At 46.3% G+C, this 27,676-nt stretch overlaps 3 protein-coding genes across 4 annotated transcripts; 1 reads left to right on the top strand and 2 right to left on the bottom strand.

Moving 5' to 3' along the window:
* Positions 1 to 466: 466 nt before the first annotated feature.
* LOC101772550 lies at positions 467 to 1,483 on the bottom strand. The gene is made up of 2 exons (XM_004985409.3): positions 1,045 to 1,483; positions 467 to 921 (listed from the first exon to the last, which is right to left on the bottom strand). Exons 1-2 carry the CDS (start codon positions 1,347 to 1,349, stop codon positions 741 to 743), a joined length of 486 nt encoding a protein of 161 aa, XP_004985466.1. The 5' UTR covers positions 1,350 to 1,483; the 3' UTR covers positions 467 to 740.
* Positions 1,484 to 13,696: 12,213 nt separating this feature from the next.
* On the top strand, positions 13,697 to 19,677 carry LOC101771878 (protein STRUBBELIG-RECEPTOR FAMILY 6). 2 transcript variants are annotated; one of them, XM_004985408.3, is made up of 16 exons: positions 13,699 to 14,040; positions 15,228 to 15,360; positions 15,456 to 15,527; positions 15,617 to 15,691; positions 15,779 to 15,850; positions 15,940 to 16,011; positions 16,162 to 16,233; positions 16,324 to 16,389; positions 16,468 to 16,533; positions 16,608 to 16,888; positions 16,978 to 17,261; positions 17,672 to 17,943; positions 18,308 to 18,443; positions 18,728 to 18,858; positions 18,959 to 19,115; positions 19,211 to 19,677. In XM_004985408.3, exons 1-16 carry the CDS (start codon positions 13,902 to 13,904, stop codon positions 19,349 to 19,351), a joined length of 2,169 nt encoding a protein of 722 aa, XP_004985465.1. In that variant the 5' UTR covers positions 13,699 to 13,901; the 3' UTR covers positions 19,352 to 19,677. The 2 variants fall into 2 exon arrangements, with proteins under 2 accessions (XP_004985464.1, XP_004985465.1); XM_004985407.3 differs by having other exon boundaries at positions 13,697 to 14,040; positions 16,162 to 16,389.
* On the bottom strand, positions 19,595 to 24,786 carry LOC101770435 (ATPase 10, plasma membrane-type). Its single transcript, XM_004987084.1, has 20 exons — positions 24,721 to 24,786; positions 24,470 to 24,589; positions 24,282 to 24,380; positions 24,006 to 24,143; positions 23,791 to 23,925; positions 23,494 to 23,673; positions 23,196 to 23,402; positions 22,990 to 23,109; positions 22,779 to 22,898; positions 22,548 to 22,670; positions 22,300 to 22,404; positions 22,044 to 22,188; positions 21,565 to 21,968; positions 21,430 to 21,462; positions 21,109 to 21,190; positions 20,858 to 21,018; positions 20,601 to 20,774; positions 20,291 to 20,473; positions 20,056 to 20,222; positions 19,595 to 19,960 (listed from the first exon to the last, which is right to left on the bottom strand). The coding sequence occupies exons 1-20, from the start codon at positions 24,784 to 24,786 to the stop codon at positions 19,864 to 19,866; spliced, it is 2,859 nt and encodes a 952-aa protein (XP_004987141.1). The 3' UTR covers positions 19,595 to 19,863.
* Between the last annotated feature and the right edge of the window lie 2,890 nt (positions 24,787 to 27,676).

Raw genomic sequence — 27,676 nt, 5'->3', positions numbered from 1 at the left:
GCTGCTGGAACGAGAGGCCAGAATCCCTGTGTTACGACACGATGCGTGAGTGTAGGGCCAAGTGCCCTCATTGCGATCCCGTGTGCCCGCCCTAGTGTCGCCCATCCGATCCACATGTAACAACAATAAGATGGTTGCAGTAATAATCCAGCTCTCTAGATGCGCCTCTTCCCTTTTTGTGTCCGTTTTCGATTCTCTCAAATGTAACGTCTCCTCTTTAGTTTCTTTATATTTTTTCTGGTGATCTGATACACGTCAATCCGATTGTTTGATCAGAACGCACGATAACATTGAACAGCAATAATCGTTTCATTCTTTCTTCCATTGACTTTTGATCTGCTGCATTCCATGCCGGCTACTGCTAGCGGCACAGTGGAATGATAAACTTTTAGAATAGTTTTCGAATAGTTTGAGTTAAGAACCAAAGTCAGGGTCACTTATATTTTGGGACGGACGGAGCAGTTAATTGAATATGCCAAATAAAGACATTGCTTCATGAAAAATGTTATGCGCCATAAGCCATGAACCGTATGATGCTGTCTGAGTCCATTATTATTCAGAAGTTGCCTCTTCCTCTGCTTCAAAAAAGAGAAGGAAGTCGTCTTTCCTGGCACCCAGGCCAAAGGTCAACCAGCAGTACCATCCGCTCACCACTGACATCTTTCTTCGATTCAAGGCACTCCTAACTTGTAAAATGGAAGAAGGCAACAGTATTTATACAGCGTTTTAACATATGCTTATCATCGTGCGGCGGTTTGCAGTCTCATGAGCCGATTTGCTCCTTGCAACTTAGGCGCCGCAGCAGCGTGCCGCCGGTGGAACGCGTCGCGGCGCTTCCTGATGAGCATTTCGATCTCTCGCCGCTCCTCTTTCGCTATGTGCTGGCACCGGCACTCGGCGCTACAAAACGCTTGCTCTCCTCTGCAAAATTAAGTCACCCGAAACCCACATGAGTCACTAACTCACACGGTCGAGCTAGGCTCGAGAGTGAACGAGCTCCTGAGAGATCGAGGAAGGTTATTGGATAGTGGCAGGGATTCTTACTTGTACACGAAGACGTCCATGGTGGCGTCGAGGTTCTTGTGGCAGCAGAAGCAGCGTTTCAAGAACTCGAGCCCGACAAACACCCTGCCGTTCTCGTGGCACTTGCTGGACGCGCCCGTCGCCGCCGGCGGGACCCTCACCGCTGACCTCCTCAGGACCGTCGGCAGCTGTTGTTTCCTCGGCGACGGCTGTATGATGAGGCGGAGCCCTACGAGCTCGCCGGCGGATGAGGCCGCCATTGGCGTCGAGGTCGAGGCGCCCACCCCCTCCTCGAGGTGGAAGAGGCTTGGCGCTCTTGGGATCATGCTAGCTCTGTGCTTTAGTTTGCAAGTATCTGCCTCTCTCGGAGCGTGTATGTCTGTGTATGTACTACTCGGAGAGACTGAGATAGAGAAGATATTGCAAGAGAGCTAGGAATTGATGTCGTGAGGTGTTTGAGCTGCCAGGTGCGCGAATATATAGCAGCCCCACAGCAGCTTGCGCTGTGGACGCACGCGTTTTATTAGTTCTTGTGGCTATACAGTTGAGTTGGTTGAGGCCAAGAAAAAGCTGGGAGAGAGAGAGAAATGCTTGTTTTGTAGCGAGGATACGCGCACATGCTACACATGAGGCAAAAGCTGGGCCAGCTTTCACTTTCCCAGCGTGCGTGCGATCACGCGATTGGGTAGGCGTGGCCTGCAGCTGCAGTGTCGCCCTGTTTGCCACGTAGTACACCCGGATAACACATCGTAGTCGTCAGACGCGACAACTGACATGTGGGTTGGTGTTATCTCTACCGTTCCGCACGACAACAAGGTGTCCTTTCGATTTGCAGTATCTTGTGTTAACGTCACTGTCCTGCAAGCAATGGCCAATCGCGGTAACAACTGGAACCACACCCACACCCACTGCGAATTTGAATAATGGAACTGTGGCCATTGATCACGCAGCTAATAACCGCCCAGCTAAACTACGAAAATGTGGGCGACAAGTAACACCGGCTTTGCCGTAAAAAAGGTTTATAGAAAAAAGGTGGCGCGCGCGTGTGGACGTACGCTAGAAAGCGGCGATGGGGGCGCGGCACATATGGGCCACACCGGTGGCATCCGATTCTTGTTCTCCCCCGGCCACTCTCCCGTGTCCCTCATCGTCCACGACAGCATCCTCGCTCGGCTCCACAAACGGCTGCACGCATGACACGGCCTGCGAGTCTGTGCGATCGAGCGGCAGAAGCTAGTGTTGTGTTCGTGCCGCACGTGCTTCCCGGCGACGCCCTTCCTTTTCGTTATACACATCGTAGTCGTAGGCTCGTAGCGAGACGTGTGGGTGTTATCATATCTTCACCGCTCCACATGAGAACAAAAAACGTCGTGTCGACTATACAATAGATGAATAAAATGATAACAACAACAATGTCAACACGTATCACTTTCATGCAGAGCCTCACGCTAACACGGGAAGGGGAAAAACACGGCGCACGCTAACACGGGAAGGGGAAAAACACGGCGCACGCTTTGGAACTATCATATTATCAGCAGCTTCGCTGTTAGCTAGTGGTGCGTGAGCTAAGGTGAGAACTACACTGTGCTTAGTTTATGGTGGTTTCACGAGCAAATTGTACTCCCTCCGTTTCAAATTGTAGGTTATTTTAGCTTTTTAGATTCATAGGTGAGAACTACACTATATCTAGATGCATACTAATATCTATGAATCTAGAAAAGTTAAAATGACCTATAATTAGGAATGGAGGGAGTAGACGACAAGCAACACCAGATTATATATAGCAGTTAAAAAATCCCAAAGCTGACGGCCTAGAGGAGGCCCGGTTAGCTGAATTAGGCCAGGTGAGACGGCCTAGATCGTACTAAATCTACAAATTAGGTCCTGTTTGGTTCCCTTTGTTTATTTTTAGTTCGTGTCACATCGAATGTTTAGATACTAATTAGCAGTATTAAACATAGATTAATTACAAAACCCATTGCACAGATGGAGGCTAATTCGCGAGACAAATCTATTAAGCCTAATTAGTCCATGATTTGACAATGTGCTGCTACAGTAACAATTTGCTAAATGATGGATTAATTAGACTTAATAGATTCGTCTCGTGAATTAGCCTCCATCTGTGTAATTAGTTTTATAATTAACTTATATTTAATCTTTCTAATTAGCCTATGAAGATTCGATGTGACACGTCCAAAACTTTAGCTTAAACATCCAAACAGCAGGACTGTCGCCACGCCGAGCAAGAAAAAGGCAGTGCGTGCGTACGCCTAGAAAGGCAGCGATGGACGCGCAGCACATGGCCGATCGCGTCGCCGGACAAAACAGTTGCGCGATTCGCGCGTCGCGAAAAATGGGGAGGCGACGTGCTAGGCCGGCGTGTTCTGGAACCTTTCGTGCTGTAGAGACGGCGCCGACGCCGGTCGTGTTACTTGCGGGCGAGAATCGCCATGCATGCATGCTGCAGACGGCGACAGTCCTGTCGCGGCAATGCCAGCCGGAGCCGCTCAGGGCGCACAGCTCGAGGGATCTTGATGTCCGCGCAGCGGGACGACCGGGTCCCGTCACCCAGCTTCGCTGAACAGTCGGCGGACGGCGGTGGGAAGGAGCTGATCGCGGGGCTCGCGGCGGCAACGGGGAACCTGGCGGACCGATCGAGGGTGGACGGTATTTCATTTACCGTCCACCCCGGAGGCCACGGAAGCCGTCAGATCAAGAACGAGCGGCACGATCCGAAGCTGACGGAGGCGAGGGGGAGCCTCGCGTGGGCCCATAGGAATCAGCTCGGCCAAGTGTACCACTGCCGAGGCCCAGAAAATGAATCGTTCGCCGTGCGTTACCGGAGAGGGAGGCGATGGACATGGAGGAGTAGTTCTTCAATTCTGGCGGCTGGACGAGGCGAGATTACGTCAGAGACGCTTCTGAATGACGATGCTTAAGTCTGAATGACGATTACATCAGAGGCTCGATCGGCGGTGGCCACGCCGGCATGGACTTGGCAACCTCTACGATTTGCAGGCAAGGAGGCTTTAATTTGCAGCATCAATGGCAGGTGCGTTCGCGTCTCTGTTGTGTGGTTGAAGTGAGTCGTGACTCGTGACAGCAGCGACGTGTCTGTGTTTCTACCTTGGGAAAGTTTGGGACTTTGCCTGCTGTGCATGTCACCAAGGTTATATCTTTGGTGATGGCCAGTGTGAATCCAGTTGTGAGCTGTGAGCTGAACCGTCTCAACTGAAGGGAATTGCACAAACGAGAGGTAGATCAACCGCAGGAGTCGTGGCAAGATGCGGCGGCCTGGCGAGCGCGTGAGCATAGTGCGCGGTGGCGGCGCTTAGAGACCCGGTCTTGGAGGAAGCCGTGCGTGGTGGCTGGAGAACGTCTCGTGGCCACCCCGTCCAAGACTCAACGCCGGGCGGCCGGACGGAGAGGCCGCCTCTGAACTCTGAAGTCGACGAAGAGCGCCGTCGGCAAGCCTCAGCTACCAGCTGCGCGCGTGGTTGGATCAGAGTGAACGCCCGGGTGCTGCAGGACGGCGACGCGGCGCTGCGCTCGCGCCACCTGCTCGGCGGTGTCCGTGTGCAGACGGCGGCGAGGCCATCGTCGGCATGCATGCTACAGAGTGCAGACGGCGTGGCGCAAAAATGCCAGCCGGAGCCACTCGAGGAGCACAGATCGAGGAGGGCCCCTGATGTGCGCGAGTACAGAAGACTTGGTCCTATCACCCCCCCCCCCCCCCTTCCCCCCCCAAGCGCCGCTCCACGACCGTCGGAAGGCGGCAGGACCGCAGGAGGCGGACCGCGGCGGCGACGGGGAACAGGGGGTGTTCGGTATCTCGTTTAAATCAGCTGGCGGAGGCGCACGGGAGCGTTGCGGGCGTCTGCGTCTAAATCAGCTCGGCCCAATTTCTGCTGTGTCTCCTGGCTCCTCCTTTTTTGGCTGCGGTTTGTTTGTGTGCCCATCGCTGATGATCTTCTGCTCTTAACATATTAGTAAGAATATGCATAGATTCAAGTTAACATAGCATGACTTCTAATGGGGAAATATCACCACGGTTGATAAGGAAAAAAAGATCTGCTCAGAGAAACCAATAGGGCAATTTTCATGCTTCACTTGAAAATGAGATTTAGTAAAATACAAAGGAGAAGAGGCGTCAAGTCAAGAAGCTGCATGAACGGAAAACATTGTGTTATCTATGGGAACCGTTAAAATCAAAATGTCCCTCTAGCGATGGCACTCATCTATCCACCAGCTCCATATTTCTCGGGCTAGGCTGAAAAAAAGCCCGGTTCATTTCGGGCCGACAAATCATGCCCACGACCGTCCCATAGGCGGTGTTGAGCTGATTTTTTGAGCTGGGCTCGGGCTGGCTTGAATTTTTTCGGGCTTAATTTTTCTGCCCACGCCAATCCCATAGTCATCGTGGGCGGACCAAATCCCAGCGGGGGCTGGACAAAAAATGCTCAGGTATAGCTCCATCAACACTAGCGAAGAATCTAAAAATAGCATTTTGGGTTCAAAAGTGGTGCTACTTTTTTTTTTGATAAACCACAGTGCTACTTGAGGTATTAAGTTCAATGGCATCAGCTAACAATAAAATTTTGTTTTAGAACAGTTCAGATTTCTAAAAGAGGTGAAGGAAAAACCAGAACAACAATAGATAAAGGCAGCTAGAAGAAAAAACATTCCAGAAACTAGAATTTCCTCTGAATCCAGCGCATTCCCGCTGCTGAGTTACCCCTCCAAATCCAAGAGAGGGACCTGAAAATTAAGGCACAGACCCGTGCCCGTGTCTCTCCCGGATTCGCACCCCTCTCCTGCTTCGGTTCAGTTCGGACTTGAGAAAGCAACTCTGCAACCACCGGCGCACACTGCCCTCGTCAGTGTATACACTCCTTTTCTGAAATGTCGGTAATAATCTTCAGTTTTCCACGGGGCCTTTCGATCGAGGTGTCGTCCCCACGACGTGCAGCAGTGCTACGGGACATGATGCTGCGAACGGCGTCTTCCTTGATTGACACACATGCCCTTCTGTCTGTCCATGATGCTGGACTGTTCTCTGACGGAACAGAGTACGTGTTATGTTCGGTGGACCGTGCTGTGCCGCCGTGAGGTTGTTAGCGCTGTCACTGCTCTTTTGGTTTTATTAAAGTTGAAGCAACTGCCAAGCTTGGCCTCGCTCATGTTTGTCCTGCCCCCTGCTCAATTGGGCTACAACTTCTCTTTTAGTAATTGTGTGTAGCAAGTCTCTTAAACTAGACTTTATCTTTTCCGTTCAGTCTCTATCTTTTGGAAGCGATATGAAAGTATCCGTTCCGTTGAGCTCGACACGCCAACTAATTGAGCAGATACATCGATGATTAATTGATTATTGTTGATACTTGATAGGGACGTGCTCGCAATCAAGATTCAGATATGTGGTGGTCGCCTGGAGAGATGTGGTCATATATATGCGAGGGCCAACACAGCAAGTGTCAGCAACACTCACTCACCTTTATATTCCTCAACCTCAGAAAGGAAAAACCATTCAGTCAACTTTACACTGCCGAGGAAAAACTAGACATCCCATCATCGTTTTGCTTCAAATAATATATAATTTCAGTTTTGGTTGCAAATGGCATATAGTCCGCATAAGTGAAAGATACGCCCAACTAAAATGAGCCCACAATAACCTACAGGCTTGATTACCTGCTACATCCTACATGTCCGAAAGCGTGGAAACTGAATCACTGAAACACTGCACTGCATCAACAAGACAACGACGATTATGAATGGATCAAAATGTGCATAAAAACTTCGTCTAAAATTATGAATGGATACTACTTGTCATCTTCTACTATCATGCAAATTTGAGGATGAATAAAAATTTATGCAAGATTATGTACTATTCATGCACCTATTTGTCTTTTTTGTTTCTTCTTTCATAATTTTTTTTGTTTCTTCTTTCATACAGTAGTGAAAACCTGCGGGTTGCTGATAGGATTTGCAGATAATATTTGATCATATGGATTGGAGATAGAGCTCTGATCAGTTTATAAACTCCTATGTAATAGCTAATCGACCTGCATGGCCATTGAGGCCTATATAAAGGACCCTAGCGTTACACCAGTACGCCGCGAAATCATACAGACTTCGTGCGCTTCTCTCCTTGCTACGCGCACATTTTTACGGCATGGCTTCGTGGGCTGTTTGTAGGGCCTGTTTGGGAGCACTTCACTTTAGAAAAATCAACTCCACTCCACCAACTCCATACTTTCCTAGCTCCACTCTAACAACTCCAGAAAAATATGGAGCTGTTGCACGTGTTTGGTTGGTGGCATGAGCACTTCTTGTGAATAGCCTATTTTACCCTTTGTGAGCGGACCCACATGTCTGTCTCTCCTCTCTCCTCCCCTTCTTTCCTCCTGTACACACCAGCATTTGCTCAAGTGGGAAGTCCTATATGCAGTATTCAGAGATGTTCAGAGAGAAGTAGCAGCAGCAAACGGTCTTGATCGTGTCGAGCCACTTCAGTTCGGTCTTGAGGATCCCCTTCAGCGCGGCAGGGACGGGCGGCGCGGCGGGTGGCGGGCGGGCGGCGCGGTGGGGGGCGGGTGGCGCGGCAGGGGCGGGCGGTGCACGTCAGGGACGGGGCGACGGGAGGCTGTTTTTGTTTCGCGAACCGTTATTGTGTAACGAGTGGCAATGGTGGGTAAATACCCACCAACTCCACGAGGAGGTCTGTAAGAGGGTTTTTGGAGCACCTCTTGAGGTACTCCACAAAAAACGTGGATCTACCCCCTGCTCCACCTTTTTTCTGGAGCCGGAGTTGCTGGAGCTAGACGCGTTTGGCTGCAAAATTTTCGAAGTTGGTGGAGTGGTGCAATTTTTCGTGGAGTGGAGTGCTCCCAAACACCCCCTAGTGTCGTGATGGACTTCGAGCGGACCGAGACGGCCAACCTACTACTCTCTCTCCTGCGTCTGCTCACAGAAAACACCCTCCCTGGCTCCCTGCTCTCTAAAAAAAGAGAAAAAAAAGACAACACCTCCCTTTGCTCCTGACCAGACCTACCATCCGGCAATCCCCAAGTCCCCGATCCCATCACCGCGTCGCCTCCTCCGTCGGTTCTCCTCCCCAGAGCTTTTTGCCTATTTGGGTCAAATGTTTGGCTTCATCAATTTGCCACTGCCAACAATAGCTTCATCGATTTGCCAATAATAACACCTGCCAACAATAGCTTCATCGATTTGCCAATAATAACACCTGCAACCTTGTTTTTCTTGCCACTATGCTGTTTCCAATCCATTTTAATTCTCTCTCCCATACATACCCACGTGAAATGACAATCTTACCCCTTATATCTTTCCTAAGTGCTCACGTTCCAGATAAGGCTGTTCGGAGCTGTTCTTGAGTACTGACAGGACGAGCACCACGGCAGACTCAGGTCCTAGCGTCGCCCCTTCCAAAATTCGTGTGCTGCAGTTAGGGATGGTAAAGGGCCCTCTAATTTAGCCTAGCAAATTTAAGGATCGGGCTCAATAAGGATCGGGCCATAAATTAATATGATTTTGAACTAAAAATAGATAAGGCTAAGTTGGATTGTGAAGGAGGCATAAGGGCCATGATCCATTACCACCCCTAGCTGCAGTGCAATTGACATGAAACATTGAGAATTAATTTTACACCCAACAAGGCAACAATATCATGGTTCATTCATTTTCATAATGAGTTCACAATTCAATCAACTTCATTGCAAGGTCCAGGCTGCAACCATTTAGCATGCAGACCATAATTTAAAATAGCAGTCATCACATAGTTTAGATGGCTGAACAAAATAGCAGAGTCATGGCACAATTTAGATGGTTCAACAAAATAGAGCACTTTCATTATACAAAAGAGAGGGTTTTAGTAGCTCTTCCAGGTTCCTTTTCCTCTTCTCTAGAGTAATCTTTTTAGTATCAATCTTAACTGAAGTTGTTAGTGTGCTTGGAGTAGCAGGAGGTGCTGCAGTGCTCTGATTGGAAGTGCATTCTCCCCTAAGCATCGTAGATGCCTGCATATAAAAATAAAAACAGATTAGATAAAGTCGCGAACAATGATACAAAGCAATTTTAGCACGAGAAGCATCATTACCTTCTTGTGAGCATCCCAGGGTTGTCTTCTAGTAGTGGACCCCTTGTGTTGTTAGACTTCGCAGGTTTAGAATCAGTTCTCAACTGCTTTGTTTTATTTTTCCTAGGCTTCCTCAACTTCTTTTTTTGCCATTTAGTGGATATTTGTAGCTAGCCTATCTATGGTCTTTTATTTCCACATCTTGGGCATGTTATTGGACCTCTAATCGTTATCTTCTCCTTTCCCTTTCCTATGTCTTTCTCTTTCTTATTATCCTTTCATGCTTTCCCTTTCACGCTACCCCCTCCAGGAAGCTTTTGATCCTCTTCTTTCTCTATCTTCCTACTCCCATTTTCCCGAGAGGTGCCCCTAAGACATAGCCAAGGTCGACCTTAGGCCACTAACTTTTGTTAGTCATTGGTTCAATCATTCCTTGATATGCTTCTATAAACCTTTGAACTGAGAAGTACTCATGAACATAATCATTGAATGGGACTTAGCTTTTGTGTCGCCAGAAAAGCCAAGGCATGTTCACATGGTTTACTTGTGTGTTGCCACTCCTCACAAGTGCAAGTTCTGTCCAATAATTTGACAACATGCCTCACATGGTTATCTCTACTGTTGTCCCAAACTTCTGCATAAAATCTAGCAGAACCGACAACTCTCAGGTGTCCTAATCCTCTGGTCCTTGCCCTTAGATGAAGCCTTACAGTTGGTAATAACAATCCATGAAACCTTTCTCCCATCCTTCTTCTCTTATCCTATAGTACCATTATCATCTCCTATCTTGTCAGCTAGCTCCCTAATAGGTAGGTCTTTATAGTCTTTTACCCAGTTATTAAACACCTCAGCAATATTATTTGTTATGTAATCATATTTGATGGCTGGGTTGAAAGCACACCTCATCCACTTCAGGTGATGGTACTAAGCTAGGTACTTCTCCACTTCAGAATTTGCATCCAAATTTTTTTTCATGTGATGATTAAACACAACAGTTCTATATGTTCTTGCAGCAAGATACATCCTTCCAAATGTGTCACCAAAATACTTCTTGATGAAGTTTTGCATCAAGTGTCTAAAGCACTCCCTATGTTTAGCTTGAGGGAATACTTGCTTAACTACATTTTCCAAACCTTTACAAGCATCTGTACAGAGGGTCAAAGGGGAAGCATTCCCTATTGTTTTATTGAGCTGACTTATAAACCAAACCCAATTATCTTCAATCTCCGAATCTATGAATCCAAAGGCTATTGGATACATCCAATTGTTTCCATCTACACCTGTAGCAGAAGCTAAATTACCATTCCACCTTCCATTAAGTGCAGTTCCATCAATGGATAGGTATAGCCTACAACCAGCCTTGAATCCCTCAATGCAAGGGCCAGTGCACAAAAAAATCTACAAAAGTAAACTCTCCCTTGTACAACCTCTGTATCAATCTCAACAACACTTCCCAGAGACATCTTCTCAATCTCTGCCTTTCAACTGTACAATGCATGGAAACTCTCTTCCCATGGCCCATATATCTGTTTCAAAGCCATCCCCTTCCCTTCCATACTGTATGATACCCAATAGTGATATTGTAGTCATCTTCCAACTTTTTCTGTAGTTTCTTAGTACCCATTTTCTCATCCTTGATGAGGATAGGGACAACTTTTGTAGCCACCCAGGATTTTGAAGCTGTAGTAGTCTTTATTCTACCGGTTGATATACAATCATGTTTATCCACTAAAAGGGTGATCTACAATCAAATAGCAGTAAAAATTAGTTCATATGAGCAAGTGAAAACACATGAAAAATAGCTGCAGGTCAGGCACTACAAACACATGCAAAATAACAAGTTAGTACCATGATAGTTCTCTCATCACTTTGACGATTGCCGACTATTCTCCAAGGGCGGTCTTCACCTGTGTAGAACCCTCTAAATCGCTTTTGATCTGATGTCTCTGTACCCAATTCAAACTTGATTCCATATTGCCTCACAGCCAACCAATACTCATCCATATCATGGTAATAAAGGTCAAGTTTCATTTATGGTTTATCCTTATCATAACTTATATGCAACTCCTCTGGTATGACATCATCCATTGGAATGGCTGCACCCTCTATGTCCAATGGCATGGTACCTCCTTGGGTTTCAGCCGCCTGTGCTGCAACCTCCTTTGCAGCAGCCTCTACGGCCTTCTTCACCCTTTCATCCTCATCCTTCAACCCCAAAATAACGTACAATTTATCTTGTCCAATGGTTTCAATTCTTCCTTCCTCATCATGACTTTCCTAAATTACCAATGTATCCCAATTAATCGATTCAAAATCAGGTAGCTCACATGGCACAAACTCAAGCAGAAATGGTTCCTGCGCGCCACTGTTCGAGAAAGTCACACTTGACTGACATGAAAAACTACTTCATATGTCAACAATTTCAACTAAGAAGCACACCCACTTTACAGACCATCTATCCTTGAATATGGTTAACAGATGCTCACTAATTTAAACCCTTTCTTGGATCTTTGTGCTCATGTCAGTGGACCAGATGTGAGGCTCTTGTGTGCTACCCCAATGCAACCTCTGCTTGAGATCTCCAAGAAAACTATCCATTGTGTACCTATTCAAGGACATATCCCAATCCAGATCTTGCCTTTCATCCCGCTTGACAGTCCATCATCAAGCTGTCCAGCTATGACAAGGGCTCATCGGAACGGCTACCTTCATATCGCTCCCAAAAGGTAGAGACTGAACGAGAAAAAAAAAGAGATAAAATCTAGTCCAATAGATTTCATACCATGAAAAAGAAGTCAACAGAACAAGAGGCAAGACAACATGAGCAAAGCCAAGCCAAGCCAAGCTCTTGGTAGTTGTCCAACTTGAAAAGAAAAGGAGCAGAGCAATGACAGAGCGCTAACAAACCTAGTCCCGTACTCTGTTCCGTTACAGACCTGATGATGATCAGTTAGTTAGTACGAGCAGTCCGGCGTTGCGGAGGGACATAACGGCAGGTGTGTCAATCAAGGAGCGCACGTACAGGTACAGCCCGTCCTCAGTCCCCGTTGGTAGCATCCTCGAAACCCGAATCCATATGCGTGTCCCACAACGCCAGAACCCACAAAATCCTCGTGGCCTTGCTGCACGTCGTGGGGACGACGACACCTCGAAAGGCCCCGTGAAAATCACCGAGATCACTGCAGTCAGTTGCAGACAACCATAGAAAGTACAGAAACTGAAACGCACACGGTGCTTATGGATGCTGGTGGTTGCAGAGTCACTTTCTCAAGTCTGAACGAACTGAACCCAAGCAGGAGACTTTGTACCACCACTAGGGGGTGCGAATCCGGGAGGGACACGGGCACGGGTCTGTGCTTTTCAGGTCTCTCTTTGCAGGCTCGCTTTCCAGTCCCAAGTGCTCGCCAAGTAGAAAACATAATCCGAAGCGCTGCAGGGCCGTTGGTGGAGGAGGAGCCGAGCGCGTCCTCGTCAGCGCGGGCAGAGCCGTCGTTGCCCGTTGGTGTGGTGTCGAAGGATTTGCATTAGATTAGCGTGTCCGCGCGCTGGCTTGGGGCGGTTGGTCGCATGTTGCTGTCCAGCTTGGTTCTCGCCACGACTGAATCGAGCAGCTGCGACGCATCGCAATGGAAGGAAAGCCTCTCTTCGTCGTCCCTGCGCGTAGTGTGGATGGTAACATGACATGGTCCAATCATTAGCGTGTGGGCAAGCGATGGGTTACCGCAATGCCGCTTCTGCCCTTTGCTCTCTAATCCCGGTGCGCTGCTCGCGGAGCGTTAAGCAACAGCCGTGTCCTGCCACAGGGATGCATTGCATTGCATTGCATGAGGCCCGTTCGTCGTCGTACGCGGCGCTCTTCTTCTTGGCTCACGACCAGCTGGCGACGCAGGGCGGGCGGGCACAGGTTCTGTTTGGTTGACCTTTGTGTCAGGTGCGCGTGTCGCGGTGGAAGCGCATGCAGGTTAGATTGAGAAAAAATAGAATGACACGCCACACTCGCACCGTCGGATCGTCACTGCAGGGTTGGGGAAAAAGAAAAGGAAACAAAAACAAAGCACCGCCCATCGGGCTGACAAATAGCAGAATAACAACAATCTGCGGCGGTTCGTGACTATTTTTTTCAGTATTGTATCCTCTCTCTGTCTGTCACAGCTGGGAAACACAGGGGCCAAAATTCCTCTGCCGCTGACCACAGCCGATACGGCCAGCTCAGGCTCAGGCTGCAGGGCACTTGCCACGTTCTCGTACCCATCCACAGAGAGGCAGACGGAGACCTAATCCCATGTTAGTGTAACGACCTCTGTCCATCCTAATAATCGCCATCCTGTCTGTTCATTGTCCTATGAGGCATGGTAGCAGTACTAGCATGTCAATACCCTTTTTTCCTCACAAAAGGAGCAGTACTAGCATTTTCGATGACAAGTAAATCGGTGGAATTTCCTTTCGTGCATTTTGTAAAGGAAAAAAAATCCTCCATTTCCTTTCGAACGTTACCTTCCTTCCCCGGGGCAGGCGAATCACGAGAATGCCCATGACAGCGACACCAGCGAAGCGATTGACCTCATCACCACCCGGGTTCTTGTCCGGGCGCTCTGTCTGCCAGCTGCCGCTGTGCTAGTTTCCAGTGCACACGCACACGCGCACAATTCATATCCGGGGGTTGAAGAGCGGCGCCACGATCTGTTAAAAAGGATCGTAATTCAGTCGGATTTGGAGGCGCCGAGTACACAAGGGAGCTCCTCCCGGTTTCGCTAGGGGGGAGGACCGGAGGAGAGCATTGCCGCGCGAGATGGCGAGGAGGAGGAGGGGAGGCGGTGGCGGGACGGTGGGCGCGCCATGGCTGGTGCTGCTGCTCCTGGGATGCTGCGGCGGCGGCATTTGGCCACGCGGACGGATCTTCGCTGCTGCCGACACGGACCCCAGCGATCGTGAGTTGGAAACTTCTGCTCTAACTGGATAATTCTTCCTTTTGGTAGTAGTAAGTTAGTAACTGGATTGCTCTTTAGAGGTCTGTTTGGCGTCTTCAGTTCAGAAAGAAAGTTGGATTTTTTTTTCCTACCAATTTCCAAGGGGTGAATTTTCCAATTTCTTTCGGTATTTCCACCAGATGGGTGCCGTGCTCTGGTAGATTCGGTTCCGGAATCAGCAAGTCTGCTAAACTGCTCTCTTCCCTAACCAAATCTTGGTTTCTTCTCGCGATTCCCCCGTTTCTAGTCATTAGTATTTAACGTTACTTTTAGAAATTAGGTTACGGGGGTTTCGCTTTGTGTAGGATTTGAGAATGCTCTCGATTTTCATCCTTTCTACATTGTGGACAGGATGCTGTCTGAATTCCGCTGTCTGTTTGTCCACAAGCTCACGAACTGTACGGTTTACTGTGCGTCCGGCAGTTTCTGTCGCACCGCGCTGACACAAGTTAGATGGTGATAGCAGGGGCCTGCAGTTTTTTTGGTGGATTTGGAGGGGTAATTCAGCAGCGGGAATGCGCTGGATTCAGAGGAAATTCTAGTTTCTGCAATGTTTTTCTTCTTGCTGCCTTTATCTATTGTTGGTCTCGGTTTCCTTCACTTCTGTTTTCAACTCTTTGTCAAGGACTTGAATTGAAATCGGAAGTGTTGTAAAAGAAAATTCTATTGTTAGCTGATGCCTCTGAACTTAATACCTCAAGTAGCACTGTGATGTAGAGGCCGGAATATTGAACTATTCCTTTATCTAACAAAAGTAGCACCACTTGAACTCATAATGCTATTTTTAGATTCTTGCAAGTGTTGATGGAGTTGGTTGGATATAGGAGTGCCATTGTGAGTGGGACATTTTGGTTTTAACAGTCTCCTAGATAACACAATCATTTTCCTTTGAGGCAGCTTCTTGATTTGACACCTCTTCTCCTTTTATTTTTACAAAATCTCATCTTCAAGTAAAGATGAAAATTGCCCTATAGATTTCTCTGAGCAGATCTTTTTTCCTTATCAACCATGGTGATTTTTCCCCATTAGAAGTCATGCTATGTTAACTTGAATCCATGCATATTCTTACTAATTCGTTTGCATACGAACTGAGATCTTTAACAGCATGTCCTATCTACTGTTCTAATTCATGTCTCTCCTGCATGCAGTTAATGTCCTCAATACACTCTTTACTAGTCTGAATTCTCCTGGGCAGCTCAATGGTTGGCAGGCAAATGGTGGTGATCCTTGTGGCCAGTCATGGAAGGGCATCACTTGCTCAGGATCAGGGGTCACTAAAATGTGAGCTTTGTGCCGCAATATAATTGCTACCAGCCTAGCACAGCTTTCATTTCTTACTCCCTCTTAGTGTATTTTTCCTTTATTTGATGCTGTAGCCTATTGTCGAACTTGGGACTCTCCGGAAATTTGGCCTACAACATGAATAACTTGGGTTCATTAGTTGAGCTGTGAGTCCCCAATTATAACTTTTGCTCAACTTTGTTTGCTGTGAGACTTCAGTTGATAGCCATCGTAAATCAATTTTTGTTTGGTGCAGTGACATGAGCCAAAACAGTCTTGGTGGTGGGAGCCAAATACAGTACAATCTTCCCTATATGAAGCTTGAGAGACTGTAAGCTCCCAAGTGAATACATGCATTTGTAATTATTTCCAACTATTCAGGTGGCATGACTGTTTGAGGATTCTTCTTGTTGTGCAGCAATCTTGCAGGAAATCAGTTTGGTGGAAATTTACCCTACTCGATTTCGACAATGACTAATCTTAAGTATTTGTGAGTATCTTTGCACCCAGGAGTTGATTTTACCTTGGAATATATATCATCTATGAAGGGCTAAATGATTTTTTTCTTGGCATATGCAGAAACCTTAACCATAACCAATTACAAGGAAACATCAGCGATGTATTTTCCAGCCTTTATAGTTTGACAGATGTGTAAGTACGTTGTGGGCATTGTCAGATGGGTCTTAATTTCTTCGCAAAAATAAAAAAGATGGGTCTTAATTTGTGTAGTAAAATTCCTCATTTTTCGTTCATTTTCCTTCTGTTTTGATTCTCATTGTTTTCATATTTAATGTGATGCAGGGATCTCTCCTTTAATTCTCTTACGGGTGATCTTCCACAAAGTTTCACTGGATTGTCAAGCCTGAAACATTTGTATGAAAGGATGCCTGTGCATTTATTTTCATCTCCTATACACATCTCATTAGAACTTTTTTGCATTAACCCATTCCTTTTTTTTCTCAGATATTTGCAGAACAATCAATTTACTGGTTATATCAATGTCCTAGCGAATCTCCCCCTTGAAGCTCTGTGAGTAATCAACAGTGCAATTCAATGATGCTTTATTAGCATGCTCAGTACAATATCTCATAACTTGCTTGCCTGTAGGAATGTTGCGAACAACCGTTTCACTGGTTGGATTCCTAGTCAACTTAAGAAGATAAACAGTATACAGTGAGTTATCTTGACTGCTTGATGTGCAACTGTTAGAGAGCTATATCTTGGACTGATATGCTTCTTGTGTACAGGACTGACGGAAATTCTTGGAGCACAGGACCAGCGCCACCGCCACCTCCATATACAGCGCCGCCTCCTCCGAACCGTAGGAACAGCCCAGATGGTTCATCAAGTTCTGGTGGAAAATCTGGGATAGGTGGTGGAGGTGTGGCTGGAATTATCATATCATTGCTGGTTGTTGGAGCAGTTGTTGCGTTCTTTCTAATAAAAAGAAGAAAACGCAAAGCTGCTAAGGCAGAACACTATGAACAGCACCAGCCATTCACTTCCTTTCCCTCAAACGAAATTAAAGGTCGGTTATCTTGATGGCTGTCACACTTGAGAGATGTCTTCTCAGCTTTATATAATTATGTGAATATCTGTTTTATTCACATGTTGCAGACATGAAGCCTATTGATGAGTCTACCACAGTAGACATAGAGTCTTTGGCTTCACCTGCTTCCATTAGTCTGAAACCGCCCCCGAAGATAGAACGCCACAAATCGTTTGATGATGATGATTTTTCAAACAGGCCTGTTGCAAAGAAAAGCAATATAACACCTATAAAGGCGACTGTTTATTCAGTTGCAGATCTACAGGTGGCAACAGACAGCTTCAGCTTCGACAACCTTGTTGGAGAGGGTACTTTTGGACGTGTTTACAGGGCACAGTTCAATGATGGAAAGGTATGCTCATATCCTCATGTCACAATTCCTATCTATTTCGTAAGGTACACGAAAAGTTTCTTTATATAAGTACTGTCTGTATTCTGTAAGGCCTTTGAAAATAGGGCTAATGTTTTCAATCATACAGAGCTAAGAAGAAATTATATTCATGTATATATTATAACATTAGTGAAAGGTGGCAATCATACAGAGCTAAGAAGAAATTATATTTTCGGAGCAAGATGTTTTAATGAAGAACAAAGTAACATAGAAGATCCTGAAAAATTGACTACTTTCTGTTGCATAATGATAGCTTCTGTTTTCCTGTTCTAATATTTATTCCTTTTCTTTAGAAAGTACTCATGTAGTGTAATACAGAGTTGGGCCATTTATTTAAATATAATGTGCTTACTTTTGTTTACTCTATCTAGGTTCTGGCCATCAAGAAATTAGACAGCACTGTGATGCCATTCCAATCATCTGATGACTTTGCTGAACTGGTCTCTAATATCTCAAAATTGCACCATCCAAATCTAAATGAGCTTGTGGGCTATTGTATGGAACACGGGCAACACTTGCTTGTGTATGATTTCCACAGGAATGGATCGCTTCATGATCTACTTCACCTTTCAGACGATTACAGCAAGCCACTTAGTTGGAATTCTCGTGTCAAGATCGCACTCGGCTCTGCCCGTGCACTAGAGTAAGTGGAAATTTGGATGGCATGAATGATAATATTTGTTAATCTGAATGGCATGAATTATGATATTGAGTCTACATGCATATCAATTATCATATTTTAGATAGTCTACATGCATATTATATTTTAGATAGTGGAATAAACAGTATCCCGGCATAGACTTTTTGTTTATGCATTTTTTTTACTCTTTTCTTATTCTTGTGGAATCTGTCTTGTTGGTTAAATATGTCAAAATATTAACTGAAAGTTTGAGGAACATGCTTCAATGATTATTAAGCCTGTTCATGACGTGATATACTGTAACATTCTATTTTTCCTTTCAAACTATGTAAATCCTTACAGTTTCCCATTAAAATGTAATTCATAGGTATCTTCATGAAATATGTTCTCCATCCATCATCCATAAGAATTTCAAGTCATCAAACATTTTGCTGGACTCGGAATTCAATCCACATGTTTCAGATGCTGGACTTGCAAGCTTTATTCCTGATGCTGAATTCCAGGTAATGGTCAATATACTAACATCTAAGTTCTTGCATGGTCAACAGGTCAAGTTAAAAGAACTTTAGTACATGGAGAACTCTTAGGTAGCCAAGCTACTAAAAACCAGTTTAATGAGCTTATAAAACTTCATGTATACATGTACCTACAATGATGAAAAACAAATATCTTTTATGTCCTCTTGGTTATCTAGGTATGCATCAGCTATGCAGTTCTTACCCTAGTTTTTCAGACTCTGGCTCACTAACCATCTTTGTAATGTTTACCGCCAAATAAATTTGTGCAGGCAGCAGAACAAAGTGCGGGATACACTGCCCCAGAGGTGGACATGACCGGTCAGTACACCCTCAAAAGTGATGTCTACAGCTTTGGAGTTGTCATGCTTGAGCTATTGACGGGACGGAGACCATTTGACAGGTGCCCTCTCATTATCTGTTTTTCAGCCTTTTAAGTTATAATTTATAAAATTTGATAATTGATGATCCTACATGCCATTGTGTGACCATTTTCATTACAGCTCTAGACCCAGGTCAGAGCAGTCACTTGTGCGGTGGGCGACCCCCCAGCTGCATGACATTGACGCGTTGGACAGGATGGTTGATCCTGCACTCAAGGGTCTATACCCAGCCAAATCTCTATCTCGATTTGCTGATGTGCTCGCACTATGTGTCCAGGTAGGAGTTACAGTGTTCATATATACTAGTCGTATGAAACAAACATATCCATCTAAATAAAGTTCTGAACCTTGTGAACCAAATTCTTGTTGCAGCCTGAACCTGAATTCAGGCCACCAATGTCAGAGGTGGTGCAAGCACTGGTTCGACTTGTGCAGAGGGCAAACATGACAAAGAGAATGCTCGATGGAGATACTTCTCGCCGACCAGATGACCAAGACCAAGATTTCATATGATGGAAGAAGAACCCGATCCTTTCTGTTACATCTCAGGTTGTATTTATTCCATTCGACTAGTGCCAGAAGAGAGATAAGTGGAAGAAGAAAACAGAGGAGTTTGTCAGCTTCGCCAGTACATAATCACAGGTTTTTCTTGGTAACAAAGGAGTTGTGTTCTATGGTTGATGGTTGTATTGTGTCAAGAAAAACAGTACCTTGATCTTAGATTAATGCATTCTATTGTATTCTTTGGCTAGATTATATTCAAATGCACCTGATAAACAGAACTATGGTGTCAAGTTCTCTGAATGTTAAAATAATCAAGTACTCTCAGTACTGCTGCATCAGCTGAAACAAGATGCATAAAATCAGTGCAACTTTGGTGGGTGTGATCTGGAATCTGTTCTACCAAATCTCTTCACATTTAGCATTCCCTTATTAAGAAGATATGCATAAACACTAGTTTCGAGCTGAACAGATGCTGTCCCATTTGTTATCTGAAAACACCACCACCTTAAGGCTCATGCAGGTCAGACGGTCTGAGCCGTCCGTATGATGCGACTATCCACACGCTTCAACCTCATTAGAGACTCCACGTGTGCTCTCAGTGCATGCCTTTCTCCCAACCTGCAAACAGAATCGATCAGATTCTCACTCAGTTTCCTGCTTTGACATTGCCCAGCCAAGAAGACCAAATCTCGCAATCCCCACAGCACTCTTACCTGGTGATCTCGGCGCGCCACCTCGCCTGATCTACGATCTGAGAGAACGGCATTGAGCTGCTGAGAAGATGATCAGAGAACGCCCTTTGCTGAACATCTCTCCGGGAAAGCGCCCACCTGGACTCCTGGTCCTCCTTCCTGAAGTCGCTCTTCCTTGTAAATGCAGTCTGAAGCATGAACAAGCAGCCATGAATGAATTCTGAAGGAAGAGAGCAGATGAACAACTGTGCAGTACCTTCCTGTCGATCAGCAAGTTCCATGCTTTGCCACTAAGAATGTACCGGACGGCGATCTTGATCAGGTCAAGTGGCACATAGAAAACCAGGCTGTACAGCCATATGACACCGGCCCAGCGCCATCCGATCGCACTGATCGATGCGAAGCCGATGGTCGCATAGACGGTGACAAGGGTAGCCACCTGCGATCGAGAGCTTCAGTTACAACTTACAGGCACATCTTCAATGCATCTTGGGTTGAACGTGAATGACAAGCGCTCGCTAAATTCTGGTGCAGCTCACTCTTCTCCAGAGATTTCAGAGACTCACCAGTTGTGCTACGACAAAGGCACAAATCAGCAGAGCTCCAGGCCTTTCGAGGAATGACAGGCCATGACTGCGTGTGACGAAGATCAGAGCCTGGCTGATGATGCTGACCTGCAGGTACATCGCCGACGAGACCTTCTCAGCGTCTTCCTTGAGAGATCTCACCTTGAAATGTGACTGCAATTCAGAGACAGATCTTCAGTCAGTTGATCTATCAAATATATCTTCAGTTCTGGATGCTGCAACCAATGTTATGTTACCTCAAAGAATGTGGTCCTTGTCACTGCCCAGTAGAACAGCACCGTCACCAATGCAAGGTAGGTTCCCATGACGACTCCAGTTGCAAAGATCTCATTCAGCTTCCACCTATCTGGTCTTGGCGACGGCTTCACGCGATCCTTTGATATCGTCATGATGGTCCCTTATCAGAGTGGTACATTTCAAATCCATCATCCTGATGTAGCAATGTGCAGCTATTTTGGATGAGATGACAAGTTCAGAGATGCATCACCGTCGTTCAGTATGGCTATGATTAGAACCATGAACGGAGGGAAGTCGTACTCCCATATCGATGCCAGAAGAACAAATCCTAGCTGCTTGCAGAAAAAAAGAATCTGAAATTACTACTCCATCCGTTCCATATTGTAGGTCGTTTTAGTTTTTTTAGGTTCATAGATATTATTATGCATCTAGATATAGTGTATGTCTAGGTACATAATAATATCTATGAACCTAAAAAAGTCCAAAATGACCTACAATTTGGAACGGAGGAAGTATTTAGTGTGACCTAGAATGGCAGAGTCAAGTATTTAAAAGTTAATTCGGTTCCTACCACTATCCGTATGGTGATGGATACGGCATAAATCTGCAGAGATGAAGCAGCAGTTACGGCAAGCCAAATTTACCACTGAATTTTACTGTGCCGTGCAATGCTGAAGCATGATACTGAATGCAATAAGGATCGAACCGTGTAGTTCTTCATGCGCTGGAAGATGGCGCGGCTGGTCAGGACGGCGCTGACGATCACACTGAGCCCGGGCTCCGTGAGCACGATGTCGGCGGCACCCCTCGCGGCGTCCGTGGCGTCGGACACCGCGATGCCGATGTCCGCCTTCTTCAGCGCCGGCGCGTCGTTCACGCCGTCGCCCGTCATCCCGCAGACGTGGCCCTTACCCTGAAGGATCCTCACAATCTCGTACTTGTGCTCCGGGAACACGCCGGCGAATCCGTCGGCCTTCTCGACAAGCTCGTCGACGGGAACCGCCGCCGAGTTCTCGCCGTTGCCACGGCCGAACAGCGACGCCGACGGGTGCATGTTCGTGCCCATCCCCAGGCGCCGGCCGGTCTCCTTTGCAATGGCCAGGTGATCACCTGCACGGACAGAGCCAGCGATCAAGTCAGGGCGTCACGCTACGGAAACAAGCACAAGTTCGTGGCCATGCGCACCGGTGATCATCTTCACGCAGACGCCAAGATCGAGCGCTCTGCGGATGGTGTCGGCGCTGTCGTGCCGCGGCGGATCGAACAACGGCAGTAGGCCACAGAGGATCCATGGTCCGCCAGGGCTGTCCCTTGATCTTTCTGGGATCTCCTGATACAAGGTACCAACTGATTTCAGAGTTCAGATTGCAATAATGGCCACCAGATCTTCTTCTTCAAAAAGAAAAGTAATGGCCACCAAATAAATTGAATGATGTGGCACCTGGTAAGCAACTGCTAATGCACGGAGGCCCCTCTCTGCAAAATTTTCGATCACTGCCTGCACCTTTTCGGCAACATCATCTTTGTAGTAGCACAAGCTTAAGATCTGAAATATGAACATCATCAGAAGAATAGCATTCAGTCACACAGAATCAAAGTAGGTTCGACAGAATTCTGTAAGGCCTGTACTGACTAAGGAAGAATGGATTATGGATTGAGAGATACAACGATGAACTTCAACAGGAGTACCTGCTCCGGAGCGCCTTTGCTGACCCGGAACCACTTATGATCAGAATCTATGTATGTTATAGCTGTTCTCTTGTCAACTGGATTGAAGGGGAGAAAATGAACTTCAGTGATGTTGGCGCGTGCCTGACAAGGAACACGTAGCATTCTTGTTTCAGAAAAGAGAGAACAGATAAGCTGCCAAGAACTGTTCTGAATGTGTGCAGATTTAAACCGAGCAAATAAATTCAGAACCTCTCTGGGATCAGCTAGCATGTTAATGATGGCCATATCAATTGCATCTTGGTTCTCCACTCTTGATGCTCTTGCAGCTAACAGGACAACCATGTCCTTGTCCATTACTCTGCTGAACACCTGAAGTTACCCAAAGGATGGATCAGCTTGCACCACTAATTATCACTAAGGTGAATACACAGTACCTTTTTATATTATCATAATAAGTTACCTCGATTAGGTTTTTGTCGACGGTAAGATGGTTGAGAGTAAGAGTTCCAGTTTTGTCACAGCACAGAACATCCATTCCTGCCATTTCCTCGATGGCTGTCATCCTTTTAGTGATTGCACCCTGCAAGATGTTCTAACAAACCTAAGGAAAAATGATGCATTAACAACTATTGTCTGAAGAAAGATATCAACAGTGCCGTAGAATACCTGTTGAGATAGGTGATGAGAACCTATTGCAAGAGTGACTGACAGAACGGTAGGCATCGCAATAGGTATCCCGCCGATCAGAATAACAAGCACATTGTTGATTCCATTTCGGTATGACCGGTGCTGTACTGGGAACATGATAATAACCTCAAGAATCACCCCTACCGCAATCGAGCATATACAGAAATTCCCTATGCAGGTTAGAACCTGAAATTTCAGGTGTATGATTAGCTTAAACCAGAGGCATTCATGTGTAATTAGAGATTCATACATATATTCTGAACATTTGACAATTCACCTTTTGGAAATGGCCAACAACCTCTGTGGAGTCCACCAAATGAGCTGCCTTTCCGAAGAAAGAGTGGACGCCAGTCGCGATGACGACAGCTTCAATTTCTCCATGTTTGCACGTTGAACCCGTGAACACTAGGTCACCACTCCTTTTGGTTACCGGAAGGGATTCACCAGTTAGAGCTGACTGCATTAGGGAAAATACAAGGAGCAGATCAATCAAGCTGACATGCTCATCTGAACATACCAGCAGCTGCTATGTTACTTATGGAAACAATATCTGCTAATTCAATTGGGAAATTACCTGGTCAACTTTCAGAGGATCTCCCTCTAGCAGGCGCGCATCCGCTGGTATGATGTCACCAAGCTTGATGCTGATAATATCTCCTGGGACCAAGATGGAAGCATCCAACTCTTGCCATTGCCCATCTCTAAGAGCCTGAAAAAGCACACCAATGACCCATGTATGAAGAGCACAACAAGATCAGACTGGAATAGCACTATTTTGTTTATACAAACCTTTGTTTTTGGTGCCAAGCGTGCCATGAGAGCTGCAGCAGCATTGCCAGCATTATTTTCTTCAATGAAGCTGATAATTGAGTTGATAACCAGAAGGCAGACGATTCCAACAAAATCCTCCCAGTCAGGACCTTGACTCTGAACAAAGGAAAAAGATCCCCATTATGTTTGACAGTTTGAGTAACTGGAATTAGTATCTTAGTAACATTTTCAGAGACTTGTTGAGTAAACCAGTCAAGGGTCATATATTCACATCTCTGAATGTTACAAACTTACACCGCCATTTGCCAAGACCAATGCCATCACTGCTGCAGCCTCCATCACCCAGGACAAAGGGTTCCACATGAAACTGAGGAACTTCAGAATCTTGTTCTCCTGCCAGAAAGTGAAACGCGTATTCAGAAAGTTAGGAATTCAGAATATGTGCGTCATCCAGAAATGGTTAGTCAAAATGTTCAACTTACACGCTTCTCCTTCAATCTGTTTGCCCCAAACAGCTGCAACCGTTCTGCAGCATCCGCCGATGAAAGCCCGCTGCGAGATGTGTTGAGCTGCTCGAAAACATCTTCCAGGGGCAGGCTTTCCTGTATCCGCACAGTGCATACATGACGTCTTCAGAGAATCAGAGGAATGGGACTTTGCATTGCTGTAACTGAATGAATCTTCAGAGAATCAGAGGAATGGGACCTTGCATTGCTGTAACTGATGCGCTTACCAGATCGATCTCTTCGCTGCTGAATTTCTCAAGCCCCAGCAGAGGATTGCGCAGTTCGTCAGCCATTGTTGGCCCTCACGCGAGCGAGGATCTGCAGTTCATCAAGTAGAATAAGGTAGTTGGTAGACTCTTCATGTAACTGAATTACACCTTCATATGGAATCCGGAGACAATGCAGTTTGAAGAACTCACCGTTCAGGAAGCTGAAGGGCACTAGGGCAGAGCATTGGCAGGGTGGTTCTTCTTGAGGCGTTGCGAGTGAGTGAAGGGAGCTGGCAGAGTGGCAGTTGGACTCGTATCCCCCTTTTACCCGCCATTTTGACTGCTCCAACCACCGTTCAAACTTCCCCGGCAGGCTGCTGGCGGTCTCTCCAAACCAAACAGTCGCCTTCCTGTAGCGTGAATTCTGTATGCCGTCTGCAGATGCGACCCACCGATGAGCATGGAGGTGTGCAAAGCACAGGGTTGCCGGGTTGGTGTGTCCATTGGTCCATGGCTGGCTAAGGGTCGGAACTGGTACAACTACTGGTACATGGCTGCATGCAAGTAACAATTTGCTGGCGGATGTGAACCAAGTGCTACGGGAACGTCAAACGCTAGCACGTTGAAGCCGGAAAAAATACAAGATTTTTTTAGAGAAATTTCGTAATTTCTTTTCTAGAGGATTTCATGACAAATTTGATTGAGAGTAGACTTGCATATTTTCAGGCTACTAGTACCAATGATCTCTTTCCTTTTTTAATTAAGAAAAAGAAACTAATCTTCCTCTCCATCTTTTAAAAGGAACAAAATCATGAAATTATGATTTTACAGCTGACGTCTTACCAAAAAAAGTGTCGTTATACTCATGTGCTTGCGTGTGTGTGTGTGTATAAGCCATCCCAATACACACAGACACGGGCCATTGCACAATTGCCTGCGGTCAACTCCTCCTCACATCCAGCATGAATACAAGGAACATACGTGGAGTCTTGGTGTCTACAATGACGGTCATCATGCTCTTGTTCCTCGTTTCATCCCCTGCATAATGTAAGTGTACTGATTATCTTGAACAATTGAATTGGTTGGAGATATGCATGTATACTTCGTGCTGATGAACACGATAATGAAGCAGGTCGTGCTCTCGAGCTTCCAAATGCTGGAACTGCAAGGAGCCACGCATATAGCATTATGCGCTTTGGAGGAGTAGATGGGAGCAAGGTGGCGCTGGTGTTCTGCGGCAGGGTTCGGTGTGAGCCGAAACATCTATGCTACTGTTGCATGACCGAAAAACCGGGACCGTTGTGTTATGACACGTTGGATGAGTGTAGGGCCGTGTGCCCTTCCTGTAATCCCACGTGTCCGCCATAGTTCCGATTGCACGATCGACGTGCTTGATTAATGATAATTAAGCTCTATGCTCGTATAGTACTCCTTTTGTCCTAAATTACTATTTATTTTGACTTTTCTAGATACGTAGCAAAAGCTACGTAGCAAAAGCTACGTATCTAGACATATTCATATCAAAAATTTTATATGTAGAAAAGCTAAAACAAACTGTAATTCTTTATATTTCTCATTTTTCTTTGGTGTCTTTTTAAAGGAAGAGGCAGTAGAGCTGCCCCATTGTATTTATATTGGAGTGGCTAGAAAGCCAACAACTATTAAGATTATACAACACCTCAGCAACAAAGGTACATGTGGATTGATTCCATTTAAATTCTCAATGTCATAACTTTTTTTTTTCTATAGGCGCGTAAGTTGGTGCTACAGGCCCATTGGTCTAGACTTCAAACACATTAAGCCGTCCCCCCCCCCCCCCCCCCCCCCCCCCCCCCCATCGGGAGGCTGCCACAAGCGCACGTAATTTTTCAACATGGGGCGGGGAGTGAAACTTTTGGTCCAACCAACGAACACGCTCTTTGCATGGCTACAATAATGATGTACATGGTGTGGAATATCTCTTGGGAAGAACAAGTTGTTAACAGCCGATAAGCTCTTGCGAAGAAGATGGCCGTGTGATCCTATTTGCACATTATGTCAGCAGGAGTCTGAATCAGCAGCGCACCTGTGCCTGCACTGCCCCTATGCCAAGGATGTTTGGGAGAGAATTAGTGAGTGGACAACAAATCTGGTCAATGTGCCTGCTATGGGGATCGGTGTGGGCAAGTGGTGGACTAGTGAGTTTGCAATCGCTGCCACAACAAATTTGGAGACTGAAAGCTGCAATAATGATGTACATGGTGTGGAATATCTGGAATGGGAGAAATCGAAGAATAATTGAAGGAAGAGCGGATCACCATTGCAGGTGGCGGTGTTCATCAAATAGGAAATGGAGCTGCGCAGACAAGCGTGCGGCGCGCCGGGAATAACTTAGTTCTAATGTTATTGTATCCTAGTTTCTTTGAGTTCATGAGTTTGATCTTAATTATGTAATATAGAATTTATGTATCAGGCTCTATTTCTACTCCTACTTAAATGATATGGCAGTGCTCTGCCAAGATTTTTTTTTTAAAAAAAGCCACGAACGCGCCCAACCTTGGCTCAAATCGAGAGGCCCAGTTCGCTGCGCATTTTAAGGGTTCTTCTTCCTTGTCCATTTGACTGCCGCTCGCTGCTGCTCGTTGGACAGGCGCCGGCCCTCTCGCCTCCGCCACCCGCCGGCGCCCGCACCACATTCCGTCTCCGGCGCTTGGATTCGTAGTCTAGACGGAGTAGCGGCGAGGCCGCGTTGAGGAGGGCGCGGACTAGGCCATCCGCACGGGATTTTGCCGCCCTCTGTCGGGCCTCCGCCCCTCCACTGGGAATCAGCTCCGGGTAAAGCCGCTGCCCTGCGCTGCGCCGGCGCCGGCTGCGGTGACGCCTCCTCCGAGCTCCGACTTCTCCGACCGCACCAGCCTCCAGGTATTACTCCATGGCTTCATCGGTCCCTCAGTTCCTCCTTCAGTTCCATCTCCGTGTTCAGTGATGTGCTCAG

The sequence above is a fragment of the Setaria italica genome, chromosome IX (genome assembly GCF_000263155.2).
Source record: "Setaria italica strain Yugu1 chromosome IX, Setaria_italica_v2.0, whole genome shotgun sequence".
Classification (NCBI taxonomy): domain Eukaryota; kingdom Viridiplantae; phylum Streptophyta; class Magnoliopsida; order Poales; family Poaceae; genus Setaria; species Setaria italica.
Note: the sequence above shows the minus strand (reverse complement) of the source record. Positions and strands in the feature narration are given on the sequence as shown.